Source organism: Patagioenas fasciata, chromosome 25 (assembly GCF_037038585.1).
Source record: "Patagioenas fasciata isolate bPatFas1 chromosome 25, bPatFas1.hap1, whole genome shotgun sequence".
NCBI classification, from domain to species: Eukaryota; Metazoa; Chordata; class Aves; order Columbiformes; family Columbidae; genus Patagioenas; species Patagioenas fasciata.
This window is the reverse complement of record NC_092544.1, coordinates 5,037,201-5,051,273: the sequence shown is the minus strand read 5'-3', so window position 1 is coordinate 5,051,273 and position 14,073 is coordinate 5,037,201. Positions and strand designations below refer to the sequence as shown.

General features: G+C 53.7%; 2 protein-coding genes across 6 annotated transcripts in view; both read right to left on the bottom strand.

Moving 5' to 3' along the window:
• Positions 1-466: 466 nt before the first annotated feature.
• Positions 467-9,135, bottom strand: PIGV (phosphatidylinositol glycan anchor biosynthesis class V). 4 transcript variants are annotated; one of them, XM_071799077.1, is made up of 5 exons: positions 9,062-9,119; positions 7,017-7,902; positions 6,126-6,276; positions 2,893-4,026; positions 467-825 (listed from the first exon to the last, which is right to left on the bottom strand). In XM_071799077.1, the coding sequence occupies exons 3-5, from the start codon at positions 6,207-6,209 to the stop codon at positions 535-537; spliced, it is 1,509 nt and encodes a 502-aa protein (XP_071655178.1). In that variant the 5' UTR covers positions 6,210-6,276; positions 7,017-7,902; positions 9,062-9,119; the 3' UTR covers positions 467-534. The 4 variants fall into 4 exon arrangements, with proteins under 4 accessions (XP_071655178.1, XP_065713325.1, XP_071655177.1 ...); XM_065857253.2 differs by lacking the exon at positions 7,017-7,902 and having other exon boundaries at positions 9,062-9,135; XM_071799076.1 differs by lacking the exon at positions 9,062-9,119 and having other exon boundaries at positions 7,017-9,049.
• A 1,770-nt stretch (positions 9,136-10,905) lies between these two features.
• Positions 10,906-14,073, bottom strand: part of ARID1A (AT-rich interaction domain 1A) — a 54,155-nt gene continuing 50,987 nt past the window's right edge. For both annotated transcript variants that reach the window (XM_071799170.1, XM_065857448.2), the window contains exon 20: positions 10,906-13,906. In XM_071799170.1, the coding sequence (XP_071655271.1) occupies positions 12,188-13,906 (1,719 nt within the window). In that variant the 3' untranslated portion in view covers positions 10,906-12,187. The remainder of the gene's footprint in view (positions 13,907-14,073) is intronic.

The window sequence follows — 14,073 nt, the reverse complement described above, 5'->3', positions numbered from 1 at the left end:
GCGCAACTTGAGGCCGTTTCCTCTGCTCCTGGCGCTTGTTCCTGGGGAGCAGAGCCCGACCCCCCCCAGCTCCAAGCTCCTTTCAGGCAGTTCAGAGATCAGAAGGTCCCAGTGGGTCAGGAGCACAGGACTCCCCACATCCAGCCCCAATCACCAACAGCAGAAGGTGAAGATCCTGATTTTCCTCCAAGTGTGGCTGGTTTGCTGCCAACCGCTCCTGGTGATCTGCAAAGTCTGAGCATCCTCGCCAAAATCATTTATGAAAGGCCACGTTTCCCCAGAAGATGCAGGAACCAACACACGTTCCCCGTCCCAGCAACAATGACAGTGGCTGGATGCTGGAGCACCGCAGCAAAGACAACCTGCCCGTTTTGGCCACGGCCACGCGGCGACACCTCCGTACGTACGAAGTCACCGAGGAGTAACGCCTTTGTAACCGAGACAACGGCACCTTTGCAAATACACCGAGGCTATTACAAAAGCGAGTTTTGATTCTGACCGGCGGTTCTGGACCCGTCGGTACCGACACCCCCGCTATGTCCACGGCAAGAAGTTGCAGTGCAGAAGCAGCCCCAGCAGCCAGTAGGACAGGAAGAAACCCAGGACGCATTTGCTGAGGGGGGTGAGGAGGCTCCAGTGGCTCAGCAGCCTCAGGACGGGGTTCGCAGCAGCTCCGTCCCCACGGGAACCGGGACGTTCGCCCCCAGGAGACGCCGGTTGACCATCGGTCCCTTCGCTCCAGAGCACAGGTTCGTGTTCCTGCAGCAGGTGAGCGGAGAACCAGTACAGGATGGGAGAGGAGGAGCCCAGGAAGCGGGTCAGCACCTGCAGAGAGCCAAAAATCACAAACAGGGACTGAGATCCACCCCGCTTCACCGCGTCGGGATTTACTACGTGGAAATGAAACCCCTCTCAGCAAAACCCGCTTTGTTATGAAGATATTTATGTCACAGCCAAGCGACAGCAGGTTTGGGACAAGCACGGTACCGGTGAAAATCCTCATCCAGCAGCAGCTTCAGGGGAGATTTAGAGAACTCGGAGAAGCATTTAGCTTGGAAAAGACCTTTAAAATCACCGAGTCCAACCATAAAGCGAACACTGCCAAGATGGAGAGTTTCCCAAAACAATTTCATTTCCTGTCAGTTTGAGCAATTAACAATTCCATTTGCTGTCAGCTGGAGCTATTCTTCTCCTTTAATATTTACTGAGATACTAAAGTAGTCCTGGGAGGACTTTTTGGGTCTGTCTGTTTGAAGATTTGGATTCTAAAATGTGTATGGGAGAAAAAACCCAACAAACAAAGCACATTAAAAATCCTTCCTTGAGGATGTAGCAGGCTATAAAATACCTGAACCAAAAATAATTATGTCGTTTTTATTATAACTTCTATTCCTGCCATATAAATTAATCGGGTAGCTTGGAAAAACTTTGTGTCTCATGTTAAAAAGGGTGAGGGAGTGAATAGTGCATATAAGCATGATTTTAAGGCAATATTTTGTCAGAGGGTGTGAGAACCTTGAAGCGCTTCCCCCCCATCCTTAGCAGAACAAAGGACCTTGTTATGCCTTAAACGCCTGGGTTTTGTTACTTTGGGAGGAAGAGATAGATGACACCTCATCTTATCTTCCCCGAAGTTTTATGGCCATGGAGGCAGACCCCTTGGAAGATAAGGACAGTTAACAGTGTTGCTGTGAAAGGCCTCATGGCCCAATTGGGATGATAGAGATGAACCATCTGTCGGACAACCAACTCCCAGAAGAAACCACGAACCAACAGCCACCCCTGCCGGGCAAGACAACTCATTTCTGGTCAATACCGTGAACCTTCCCCTAGTTTGAAGACCCCAGACCCATTTCCAGAAGAGGCTTCCTAATGAGCATGAAGAGCGAGCAGAGGGAGGAGACGAACCGCCCTCTCCTATCTCGCATGTGGATGAATTGGGTTATAAAACAACCTCCCGTACAATACAGGTTGGCGGGGTGTAAATCTTCAACGCGTCCCCCCCTCCGGAGGTCATCGCGGGACCGATGGACCTGTGAGTGGTGACCTCTTACCCTCCCTCTCTGTCTCTCTCTCCCTTTCTTTCTGATATCTTAGTTTTCCTCTTCTCTCTCTTCCTTTTTCTTAAACATATAAAGTGATACCATTTTAAGTTCTGCTGCTAAAGTCTTGTTTTGCATTACAGTTTACCAATTGTTGCCAATCCACCGTTTTCAGAAGGGTTTTAGCTGCCAATGTATTGATAAGTTTTGTGGTACTATAACACACTTTTGCCAAGTCACTGATCACTGTAATTTTTATACAGAATCCCAGAATGGGCTGGGTTGGAAAAGCCCTCAGAGATCATCCAGTCCAACCCTTGGTCCAACTCCAGTCCGTTCACCAGATCATGGCACTCAGTGCCATGGCCAATCTCAGCTTAAAAACCTCCATGGCCGGTGAGTCCAGCACCTCCCTGGGCAGCCATTCCAATGCTGACCACTCTCTCTGCACATAATTGCTTTCTCATCTCCAGCCTCAATTTCCCCTGGCAGAGTTGAAGCCCCTGCCCCCTTGTCCTATTGCTGAGTGCCTGGGAGAAGAGCCCATGTGTTTTTAGTAAATTCATAATCGGACCCCCACAGCGATTTTCTGCCATTCACTTCGCATTGCCGGGCAGAATTACCCGGAGTTAACTCACACCCGATCTCATCTGTTGATCAGGGCGCGCGTCGCGTTCAGAGTGAACTCATCCCCCATCCCATCTGTTGGGACGGGACGGAGTGCTTTGGAAACGCTCTGCGGAAGCCGCTGCAGAGGAGGAAAAGGCACAGCCGGGCCACACCGCGCTGTGACCGTCACCTCCCGGCCGCCGCGCTGGAGTCCCCCCCGCGCATTGCTGGACGGTCCTACCTGCACGTGCATGCAGAAGAAGCCGAAGAGCAGCAGGGCCGTGGCGTGGACCACGTACACGAAGACAGCGGGGCCGCAAAACCCAGCGCTCGCTTTGTTTTCTTCTCCATTTCTTCTCTCCAGACCCAGAGTCAGGCAGCGCCGGGGGTTTGCGCTCAGGTAGGTCCAGGCAGCCCAGGAGCTCAGGAGCGTGACGGGCAAAGCGAGGAGGAAATTTGGGATCTGCCTGAGCTCGAAATACCGCAGAAAGCCAACGTTCCAGTAAACGTCTTGGATGTAGGGATAGACCGCAGGGAAGCGCTGGGAGCACCAAGGGGGGTGAGCCCCGCGCGCCCCCGCCAGCCGATACCCCTTGTGCAGAGCCAGCTGCAGCAGCGGCTCCGGGACAGCCTGCTCCAGGCCGGGCACACAGAACATCATGTAGGCGTAATACTGAAATACAACAAAAGGCAAACAAACCCCAGCGCAGGCAATGGCTGATGATGCCGTGCTAAGGAGCTGCCTCCACAACAGCAGCGACCCCGAGCGCAGCTGGAGCTGCAGGGCCAAGCGTTTGGCGCAGGAGTAGAGCAGGAAGCCGGCATTGACGACCCCGTTGGCGCGGGCGCCGGTGGCGAGGGAGAAGAGCAGCGCGCCCCGCCAGCGCTGCCCCCGCTCCAGCCGCCACATGGCCCCGAACGCCAGGCAGCAAAACATGCTCTCCGAGTAAGCAGCCGCCAGAAATACGTTGGCAGGGCTGACGCAGAAGAGAGCGGCGGCGAGAAAAGCCGCCCTGCGACAGCGCAGCACCGCGCAGCCCAGTTTGTACAGCGCGGCGGCCGCCAGGACGGCGAACAGGGAATTGAGGAGCGCGGCGGAGAGCAGGAGGCGGCTCCGCAAGCGCAGCAGCCGCCGCAAAGGCCACAGCGCGGCCTCGGCCCCGGCGCGCAGGCTCAGCGGGTACAGCGGGAAGAAGGCGCAGTTGTGCTCGTACAGGTATCCGCGCTCGGCGATGAAGAGGAAATGCTCGGCATCCCAGCGCGACAGCCCGCCCAGCAGCCGCTCCAGCAGCAGGTCCGCAGGGCCCGGCTCGGAGAGGCGAGGAGGGGAGAAGGCGTCTGCGGCGTGGTCGGGGATCAGGAGGTTAAACAGAGCCTGGAGAAAGAAGAGAGGGTTGGAATCCATGAGGTTCTCAGGACATGGGGCAGGGACAGGCGTGGGGGAACAGGTGGAATCGATGAGCTTGAGGGTCTTTTCCAACCAAAACCTATTCTATTCTATTCTATTCTATTCTATTCTATTCTATTCTATTCTATTCTATTCTATTCTATTCTATTCTATTCTATTCTATTCTAATTTCTGTTCTATTGTTCTGTTCTGTTCTACTCTATTCTACTCCTATTCTATTCTATTCTATTCTATTCTATTCTATTCTATTCTATTCTATTCTATTCTATTCTATTCTAATTTCTGTTCTATTGTTCTGTTCTGTTCTACTCTATTCTACTCCTATTCTATTCTATTCTATTCTATTCTATTCTATTCTATTCTATTCTATTCTATTCTATTCTATTCTATTCTATTCTATTCTATTCTATTCTATTCTAATTCTATCCTACTCTACCCTACCCTACCCTACCCTATCCTATCCTATCCTATCCTATCCTATCCTATCCTACTCCACTCCATTCCATCCCATCCCATTCCAATTAAAGCACCAAGCGGCAGGACTCATGAGTTCCAAAGGGGACAAGAGCAGCACAAATCCAGGCTGAGGGGTTTGCAGCAAGGACACCTGGAAAACTGTGAAAAGGTGCCAACAAAACCCTGTGGGGCGTTTACACCAGAACCGAACACATCCCGCAGGAATCCCCACGGAACGGGCAGGGGAAGCTGCCCAGCCCCACGCTGGGGCTCATCCCACTGCACACACAGCGCTGGGAAACCACAGCGCTGGGAAACCAGCTCTGTGAACCGGGCCTTGCCGTCCCAGCTCATGTACCAGGGAGAGCAAGCAGAACTAGAGGAGGTTTTCCCGGAGCAAACCGAGGCAGAAAGCAGCAGCTGGTTCCCCAGTCCCATCTCTAGCTCAGCACACACCGAGCAGCAGCAGAACACACACACCCTGCCTGCAGAGCTCGTGGTGCTGAGCACATCTGAACAGGCGAGAGAAAAACCCAGAGAGGTAAACAACCTAATGCATTGTAATGTAATTCCAAATGAAAATATGTCTATTCTATTCTATTCTATCCTATCCTATCCTATCCCACTCCACTCCATCCCATTCCAATTAAAGCACCAAGCATTGTAATGTAATTCCAAATGAAAATATGTCTATTCTATTCTATTCTATTCTATTCTATTCTATTCTATTCTATTCTATTCTATTCTATTCTATTCTATTCTATTCTATTCTATTCTATTCTATTCTATTCTATTCTATTCTCTCCTATCCTATCCTATCCTATCCCACTCCACTCCATCCCATTCCAATTAAAGCACCAAGCATTGTAATGTAATTCCAAATGAAAATATGTCTAAAAAAACCCCAAAGCCTCGGATGGTAAATTGTGCAGATTAACCACACGTAGGCTGGGATGAGTCCCCAGCGCTGGCAGAGGGAGAAAAGGCCACGCTGAACAAATCGGGACTAAAAGCCGCACGAAGCCGCCGTTTGGCTGCCAAGCGCACATCTGGCCTGACCAGGGCTCTGGCGCTCGTGCGCGGCGCCTTTCACCCCGGCTGCTGGTTCCGCCGACGGTCACAGCGGTGGCAGCGGGGCCACAATCTGCCACTTGGCTCTGGCCGCTGCTGAGGAGCTTTTTGGGCTGGTTTTGCTTTGGGAGGGCCAGGGCCACATTTGGACACTTTGCTGTGTGTGCAGGGAAGGTGGAGCGAGAACCAAGTTCTCCTAAAATCAGAGATGGCTCTGGAAATGAGACTTGGGAGGAATGCGCAGGAGGAGAACATTGTTCATCTCCCATGGATAGAGACATCACCTTCTCCTGCTGCCAAACGTCTTGCAACAGCGGCGTGAAAACATTGTAAATTATAAAGAAATGGCTGTAATTATACCTAAAAGCGACCTGCCCCCCCCGGCTGCAGCTGCGCTGCTGGTTCTCCAATAGAAGCTGATCGCCCACCCAAGGAGAACCAGCGAACCCACAGAGCCCAGGGCAGGACCGAGCGGAGCAGAATGGGGGCAGCGCACGAGCGATGCGGCAGCGTTTCTGCTCTGGGGACGGGACACTCGCCTGCAGCAGGAGCGCCAGGGCCCTGCAGCGCACCGCGAAGCGCAGCAGCTCCCGCAGGAGGGGGTCACCGCTCAGCGGCTCCATTCCGCGCTCACCAGTCGCCTCCGTATGTCACTGGTACCCCGGAAGTTCTCCCTCTGTTTTTGGAAACCTGAATTGATAAAGAGAGAGCACAACCATGGAAACAAAGTCACTTGTGATGGGGATCACAGCCTGGGGCTCGCAGCCTGGGGCACGCGGTCTCCTCCTCGCTCTCTGCCCAGATTTCACCCCCAAACAAAAAAAGGATCGTTTCAGGGCGGCCTCCATGGCACCGACCCCGTGAGCTCCATCAGATCCACAGGTTTCTCCAGCCCCTCCATCGCTCTGACACAGCATCTCCAGGATGTGACGCTCACACTGCAGCCCCCTCACCACCCACAGAGCCACCAAGATGCTGAAGGGAGTGGAGCATCTCCCGTGTGAGGAAAGGGTGAGGGAGCTGGGGCTCTGGAGCTGGAGAAGAGGAGACTGAGGGGGGACTCATTCCTGGGGATCAATATGGAAAGGGGCAGTGTCAGGAGGATGGAGCCAGGCTCTTCTGGGTGACAACCAGTGACAGGACAAGGGGCAATGGGTGCAAACTGGAACACAGGAGGTTCCACTTAAATTTGAGAAGAAACTTGTTTGGGGTGAGGGTGTCAGAGCCTGGCCCAGGCTGCCCAGGGAGGTTGTGGAGTCTCCTTCTCTGCAGCCATTCAAACCCGCCTGGACCCCTTCCTGTGGAACCTCAGCTGGGTGTTCCTGCTCCATGGGGGATTGCACTGGATGAGCTTTCCAGGTCCCTTCAGCCCCTGACATTGTGACTCTGTGACAGGTGTTTCTCTTCCACCTCTTCCCTGCAAACCTCACCTGTGGGATCTGAACCACCCTGGGACCCTTCCTGCTTTCATTTCTGTATATTCTGGATTGATGTTCTGGGACCAGCTATAAAACCACTGGCCTGGAGCCAGCGAGGCAGGAGCTGCGACGCGGCTTTTGAAGACATCGCGGTTCTTTGAAGACAACGCAGTTCTTCCATCGGTTCCACAGCGAGAAGCACAAGAGCCGCAGCTCTCGCTGTGTTCTCACAACACCACATCCTGCACCGTTTCCCACCTTCCTGATCCAGCACCTCACGATACATTAAAATCCCCAAACCCATCACCTCACGATCTAAAAACACCTGAGTTTTTCCTATTCCTGTTTTACTGATGGGGAAAAAACACCTGGCGGGTTAAGAACTGCAGGAGAGTGCAGAAAGCACGAAACATGAGCAAAGCACAAGACAAGACCCAAAGATGCTCGTTTGTGGTTCCAGGGCTCAGCCACATTACGATTCCAATTCAGCCACATGCAAGTTTGGGGTTTGCTTGTATTCTCCTCTTGCTCCAGAGCTGCAGCAGCCGGTGGGAGGCGCATTCTCCCGAATCCGAAGCTCTAACATTACTGTTAGAGTAACAGCCCAGCTGTAAATTCTATTAAAGCACATTCGCAGCTGCAAATCCTATTAAAAAACAGCGGCAAAAAGTCATCGCAGCGCTTCAAATATGCACCGCTCTGGCAGGGCTGGGATGATTCTGCCCCAAATTGCACCTGCACGGATGGAAAAAGGACTTGAAACGGTAGAAGTGGGTTAAAAATATTTCAGTAGAAAAAGAAGTGAAGTCTTCACGAATAAAGGCGTTGATCGCTCCGCGTTCCGCGTTTCTCTTTGCTCTCAGGTACAAATCCTGTTCCGCTCGCTCTGGAAACGGTGCTGAGAAAAGGACGCGCATAGGAACGGAAGAGACACCGGGTAAATCATCACGTACATGAAAATACGAATCCGGCGAGGTGTGCGGAGGCGCAGTGGAGCCCGATGTCCAGCCGGTGGCAGCAGGAACTCGCCACTGAGCCCCTTCCAACCCCCGCAACCTGGAGCGGGCACCGGATTCCTGCCGGGAAACCCACCCAGAAAGCGGGGGAGAAGCGGCTCAGGCGCCTCCTGCTCCTCCAACCGCCGCGGGGTTCGGGAGCAACTCCAGACATAGTTCAGAACCTGTTCTAACCAGGATGCCCGAGAAATAAACCCGAGTTTTGCGCTGGTTTAGCGCCGTTCGTGCGGCCTCGGAGCCGCTTCCCGTCCTGCCCGGAGGCGGCAGCCCCGGTGGGAACGGGAACGTTTGTGCCTCTTTTGTGATAATTTGCGAACAAAACCTGCGCTGGGTTAAACGCCACCCGATCGCTCAGCTCCACGGGACGGAGCCGCTGCCGGGGCTGCGGGCACCGGGGTCGGGGCGGAGCGCAGGACGCACCGGGGCGCTTCAGCTGTTACCGCCCCGGGCTGAGACTCAACGGGCCCCGCGCCATAAAGCGCGTCCGGAGCGGCGGCCGCTGGGACACCGGGGACTCGCGCTCCGGTCTCTCCGGACGGGCTGAGCCGCTGCGGCCGGGCCCGGGAGTCCGAGCGGCAGGGCCCGGGTGTCCAAGCGGCAGGGACTGGGTGTCCAAGCGGCAGGGACCGGGTGTCCAAGCGGCCGGGCTGGAGCGCGGGGCCGTTCCCCTCGCCCCGGCGCCCACAGGCCGGGGATTCGCAGAGACCGAAGCGCTTAACGTGGCCGTTTCGAGGCTTGGGGACAATTAAGGCTCGTGTGCTCGTTACCGGACCGGTCCTCGGGGCTGTGCGGGACCAGACGGTGCCGGAGCAGGACGGGTTGGCCCGGGCAGCCCCGGTACCGGCCGCAGGGACCCGTGTCCATACCGGGACCCATCGCGATGGCCCCAAAGCCCGAACTCGGCACGGGTGGGAGCCCCGCACACCGCTCGGTCCGGCCGGGCCCGTGCCCCCGGTACCGGGTGGAGGGGTCGCTAGGGGGCGGGGCCTCCCGCGCAATGGGAGGAGCCAATACCCCGCCCCGCCCACCCGCTCCCCCCACCTGCGCGCCCGCCGCGCGGCTCCCGCGCCGGCTCCATCCCGCCGTCACCGCCGCTTCCGGCCACGCCTCTTCCGGCGCTGGGCGCGCCGCGTCACGTGGGGGCAGGGGGAAGGGGCGGGCGGCGCCATGTTTGTTAAGGGCGGGCGAGGCCGGGCAGCGCTGGGGACGGGTCGGGGCGGCGGCGCCTGGGGTCACACGGCACCCAGGAAAGGGGTTGTTAACAGAGAGCAAAGGCAGCAGTAAATAAAAAAGCACCCGGCTATCGCTCCTGGAGCTGCCAAACCTCAAACGGAGCCGCACGGCAGCTGCGGCTTCACCAAACCTGCCAAGGCACCGAGCAGCAGATGTAACACCAGCTCAGCATCAGGGTACTGTTAATTACTTACTGGTACCAGAGGGGCAGGTTGCACTCAAGATCTCGTCCAGGTGATGCTGCAGACATGACTTTTTGCTTCACCGTCACTAAGCTCAGTTTAACCAAGCTCAGCTTAACCACAGTGCCAGTTCCTGCTGCCACCCCAACAGCAGCTCTGGGCTTAAAACCAACACTCCAGGGTATCAGCTTGACCATATAGGATTAATTTTGTCCATAAAGCGCCTCAAGCTCATCGAGTCCAACCATAACCTAAATTACTCGATGTCCTGAGAACCTCATGTCCGTCTGTCCAGCCCTCCAGGGATGGTGACTCCAGCACTGCCCTGGGCAGCCTGTTCCAATGCCCCACAGCCCTTTGGGGAAGAAATTGTTCCTAAATCCAACCTGAGTATCTACTGCAGGAAAGAGAAATAAACCCTCAGCACCGAGCGCTTCGAAGGGGGCTCCAGTTTGGGAAGAACTCGCGTTTTCTCCCCTCGCTGGTTGAGGCCAAAGAGGCGTTTTGAGGAACATCTGCAGAAATGGAAAACTCCGGGTGAAACCAGCCCAAAGGAGCAAGGATTTGCATTCCGGGCAGAAATCAGGTTCGGCTCTCAGAACAGCTCCTAATTACAAACTGTGAACGCTGCTTGTTGTCGTTTTGCTGATTCCTCGTCTCTGCTGTTTCTTTTAACCATTTTTAAAGTGCGAGAGTGGCACACGCGCCGGGGGAGCAGAATCACCCCCCTCTGACCAACTGGTTGTATAAATACTGGTAAAACGGGTCCTTGGCACCACTTGTGACTATTTTTTCCCTCCCAAACGTTTCACTCATGATTAAACCCACCAGAAGCTGCACAAAAGCTGCTCACGTTACCTCCTTCAACTTTGCTGCTGAGTCTGTTAAAAGAAAATATATAACATTTTCATAATAATGGAATTGTACTAAACAAAGCTCCTGGAACACAGAACCGAATGGTCAGAGAAGCTGGTTTTAAATCGACGAGCTCGGTGCAGTTGCAGCTCCCGCTTCTGTTATATTTGAGGATAAAGCTTCAGGCTACATAAAATATCTACTTACTGACCCCTACGAACGTGCAGATTTTCACCCGAAGAGCCTGAACTCGGGCTCTGTCCGCCGGGAAACCCCGTCCTGCGACGCTGGCCGAGTCCAAACGCCTCCAACAACGTGGAGAGCAAATAAATGCGAGCAGAATGAAACTCTTCCATTTCACAGGAGTGAAAGGGAATGGACTCCCCGCCCTGTAAATCCGCGCTGAGTCCAGCCTAAGCAGCTAAGCCAGACCTCCATCGCTGAGACAAGCCTAACGGTGAAAGCAAAGCGTGGAATTAAGGGCTCCGGAGCAAGACGGGGCTTTGTCGTCCCCGAAAAGGCTGCTGGACGTCCCTGAGGTGTCTGCGCTGACCTGAACCATCGCACCTACCAGAGCTCCTCGTGCTGCCAGGAAAGAAAACCCTTACAAACATCTTACCAAGATTTAATGTACATTTATTCTTAACACGTGGAACATATAGTATAAAGATTTCATACTGAATAAATGATATTCATTAAGCCAAAAAAGGAAAAAAGGGAGGAATTTACATCAAGTTTTTTAGCTACATCGTCTGAAATACAAATATGCAGAATTCATCACTGAAAAATCTCAATTGTGTTTCTTCATCAGGAACTTCAACTGAACCTAGAACTTTTTCACACCTCGATTAGAAAGAAAACAAAACCAGGAAAAATAAACTATAAGTTGATTGGCTGCTGAGACAGCAATGACTTTATACACAGAGACCTGTACAGCATCCTCCGGGGAGGGATGTCTGGCAAGAGATTAAATAATTGTGTCTCGCTTTTGCAGGTCATCAACTCGTTAACTCGTCATACTAGAAAGGGGGAGGAGAGGGGGACAAAACCGCGAGGGGTCTCAGGGTATGTGCAATGTACAACGTCATATATATATACACACGTGGCAGCGTTCGGGCTGCGCCTAAAGGTTAAAACCAGTTCTAAGAGGTGATCTCAGGGTTATTCATACAATCAAGGAGGAAGAGAGAAAGAGGTCAGGGTGTTGTAGGTTCACACATGATACTTTGGGGGAAAAGCCTTTTTTTTTTTTTAAATTTTTTCTTCTCAACATTAACTAAAAACGTTTTTAAAAACTACAGCTTGCTGCTGAGTCAGCGTCTTTTGTTTGTTTGTTGGTTGGTTTTCCTCTTTTCCGTGTGAGACGTTATTACAGTATGTTTTACAGCTTAAGGTGTACAGTACATGGAGCTCTACACGCTACTGCACGGGCCTCCCTCCGCCAGGCTCTGGTCACAACCGCTAACTTCTTGGTGCCTGCAAGACAGATTGTGAATGCACAGCAATAAACCACACAGAGTTCAGCAGTCGCTCGGTGTCCTTCAGAGTTTTACCATTAAAAACAGTTAGGAAAGTGGTGCCTGTCAATGTGATAACGCGGCAACGTCGTTTTTTTTTTTTCCCCAAACTCACTGTAAACGACAGTAACTTTGGTTAAAATAAAAAAAAAAGTCTTCTATGTAGACAGAACTTTGTCTCCTTTAATAAGGGATTCAGGACAAATTTGAAGGGCAGGGGAAGGGGAGAGGGAACGGGGAGGTTTCCCCGAGGGAGAAGCAGGACAGCGCAGGGCAGACAGTGGATTCTGAGGTGGTTTTGCATAAATAAAGGGCAACAGTCAGTTTTTCTAAGTTCTCCACTCACGCACACGCACACGGGGGCTCGGATCCCACAGCTGTCATGACTGGCCAATTAAAAACAGTACGTCACAAATCACTTGTGATACCAAAGAGTTCATCAAAGGCGACACGGAGATGTCCAACAGCCGCGACTCGTATAGCGTGAACTCCGAGTGGTTCTCGTCCACCTTGGCCAGGGCGAGCAGCGCCCGGGCGGCTCGGCGCATCATGTCCACGCTCGTCGACTCGAAGGGAGGGTTCTGCATGTGCATCAGGCCCGCCTGGCTCTGCTGGAACTGCGTGGCGGCCAGGCTGTCCTCCAGAAAGCCCAGCAAGTTGCCAATGCTGCCCTTCTGCACAGCGATGGCTCTGGCGGCCAGGCTGTCCCCCTGCGCCAGGTTGGCCAGCAGAACCACGGCCATCTCCCGGCACACCGGGTTCTTTCTGTCGCTGAGGAAGCGCACCAAGGTGCCGTACAGCTTCTCCAAGCGACTGAAAGGGGGAGTCGCGAGGATCAAATCCACATTGTTGTCCTGGATGCTGAGTTTGCTGAGTGTTTCTAAAACCAGTCTCTGAGGGGAAAGGACCGCGTTGGGGCCCAGCGTCGGGAAGGGATCCTGGGCCTCCGCGGATGGACACACGGCCCAGTGGAGGAGTCCGTCCAGGATGGGCAAGCAGATGCTTTCCGGGTAGGGGGACAGGTCTAGCTGGCCAGAAATGTTGGCCAACGTGACCAGCGTGTTTTCACGCAGCATCTCCAAGCAGTCCCACCACCACTCCACCTTGTTGCAGCTCACCCCTTGGTCCTGTTCCTCCTCCTTCTCGTAGGTCAGGGGCGCCTGTTTGCGTTCCGGATGCTTGTGGTGCAAGAGAATCAGTTTCCCTAAAATCAGCAGCAGCCCGGGGTGTTTGGACATTTCAAAGTCATTGCCCGGTACGAACGATAAACTCCTGATGATGTTTGAGACGCAGATGCAGCGCTTGGCCAGAGAGTCCTGCCAGTCCAGGAGCGTGCAGAGGGGCGTCTCGTCCTTACTGTGAGGTTCGTCCTCCAGAATTTTTATATTTCTGTGGCTCTGAGCCGGACTAATGCCAAAGGGAAACTTGCCGCTTTCCTTCGTCGTTTCCGAAGCTTTGAGCTCTTCCTCCTCCCCGGGCAGGGACCCGGGGCGAGCCGAGAGCATGTCGTCCATGGTGGCCGTTATCCTCTTCTCCGAGGAGCTGTCGGACGGAGCGGTCTCCCCGTCCCTCGTGCTGATCTCGGCCGCCGAACGTTTCCTGGCGCCGGCGGCGCAGGGAGCTCGTTTATGAGTCAAAGGCAGCTCCGTCTTGCTCTCAAAGTGGGTCTGGATGTGCTCGGTGGTGTCTCCGCCGCCGATCCGCCAGTGCAGCAGCCCGCTGTCGAACTCCTGCACTCGGCCCAGCTTGTCTGAGTAATCTACCACAAACGGGTCGTTTTTCTGCACAACCTTGACTGGAAGCTTGTCAAATTTACTAACTAGTTTTTCCTCGCTGCTCTCTAGAGGTGCTTTGTCCTTGCTCGAAAATGCAGCCTCCTCCTCTTCCTCGTCCTCTTCTTCCTCCTCACAGTTCATGCTCCGCGGTTCATCATCCTCCTCCCCTTCTTCATGAGAGGAAGCTGAAGATTTACAGAACCTTTCGGGATCTAATAGTGTTCTTTGCCCTGGGTCTCCCACCTCGTATTCCTTCAGAATTCCAAAGATCTCGATCAGGCAGCGCCGGAAATATTCCACCAAGAGTTCCAGCAAGCCTGGCAGCTACGGGGGAGAAGAAACACAGGAGGGGAAGAAGGGAAGGAACAGTGATCAGAAAACAACTCAGGCCAACGTGAGCAACCAGGAAAGCAGGGCATAAAGGGCTACGGATTGAAGCAGCGATGATAATTAATGGGTTCTGTAATAAACTGATCGCAAAAGAGAGCTTT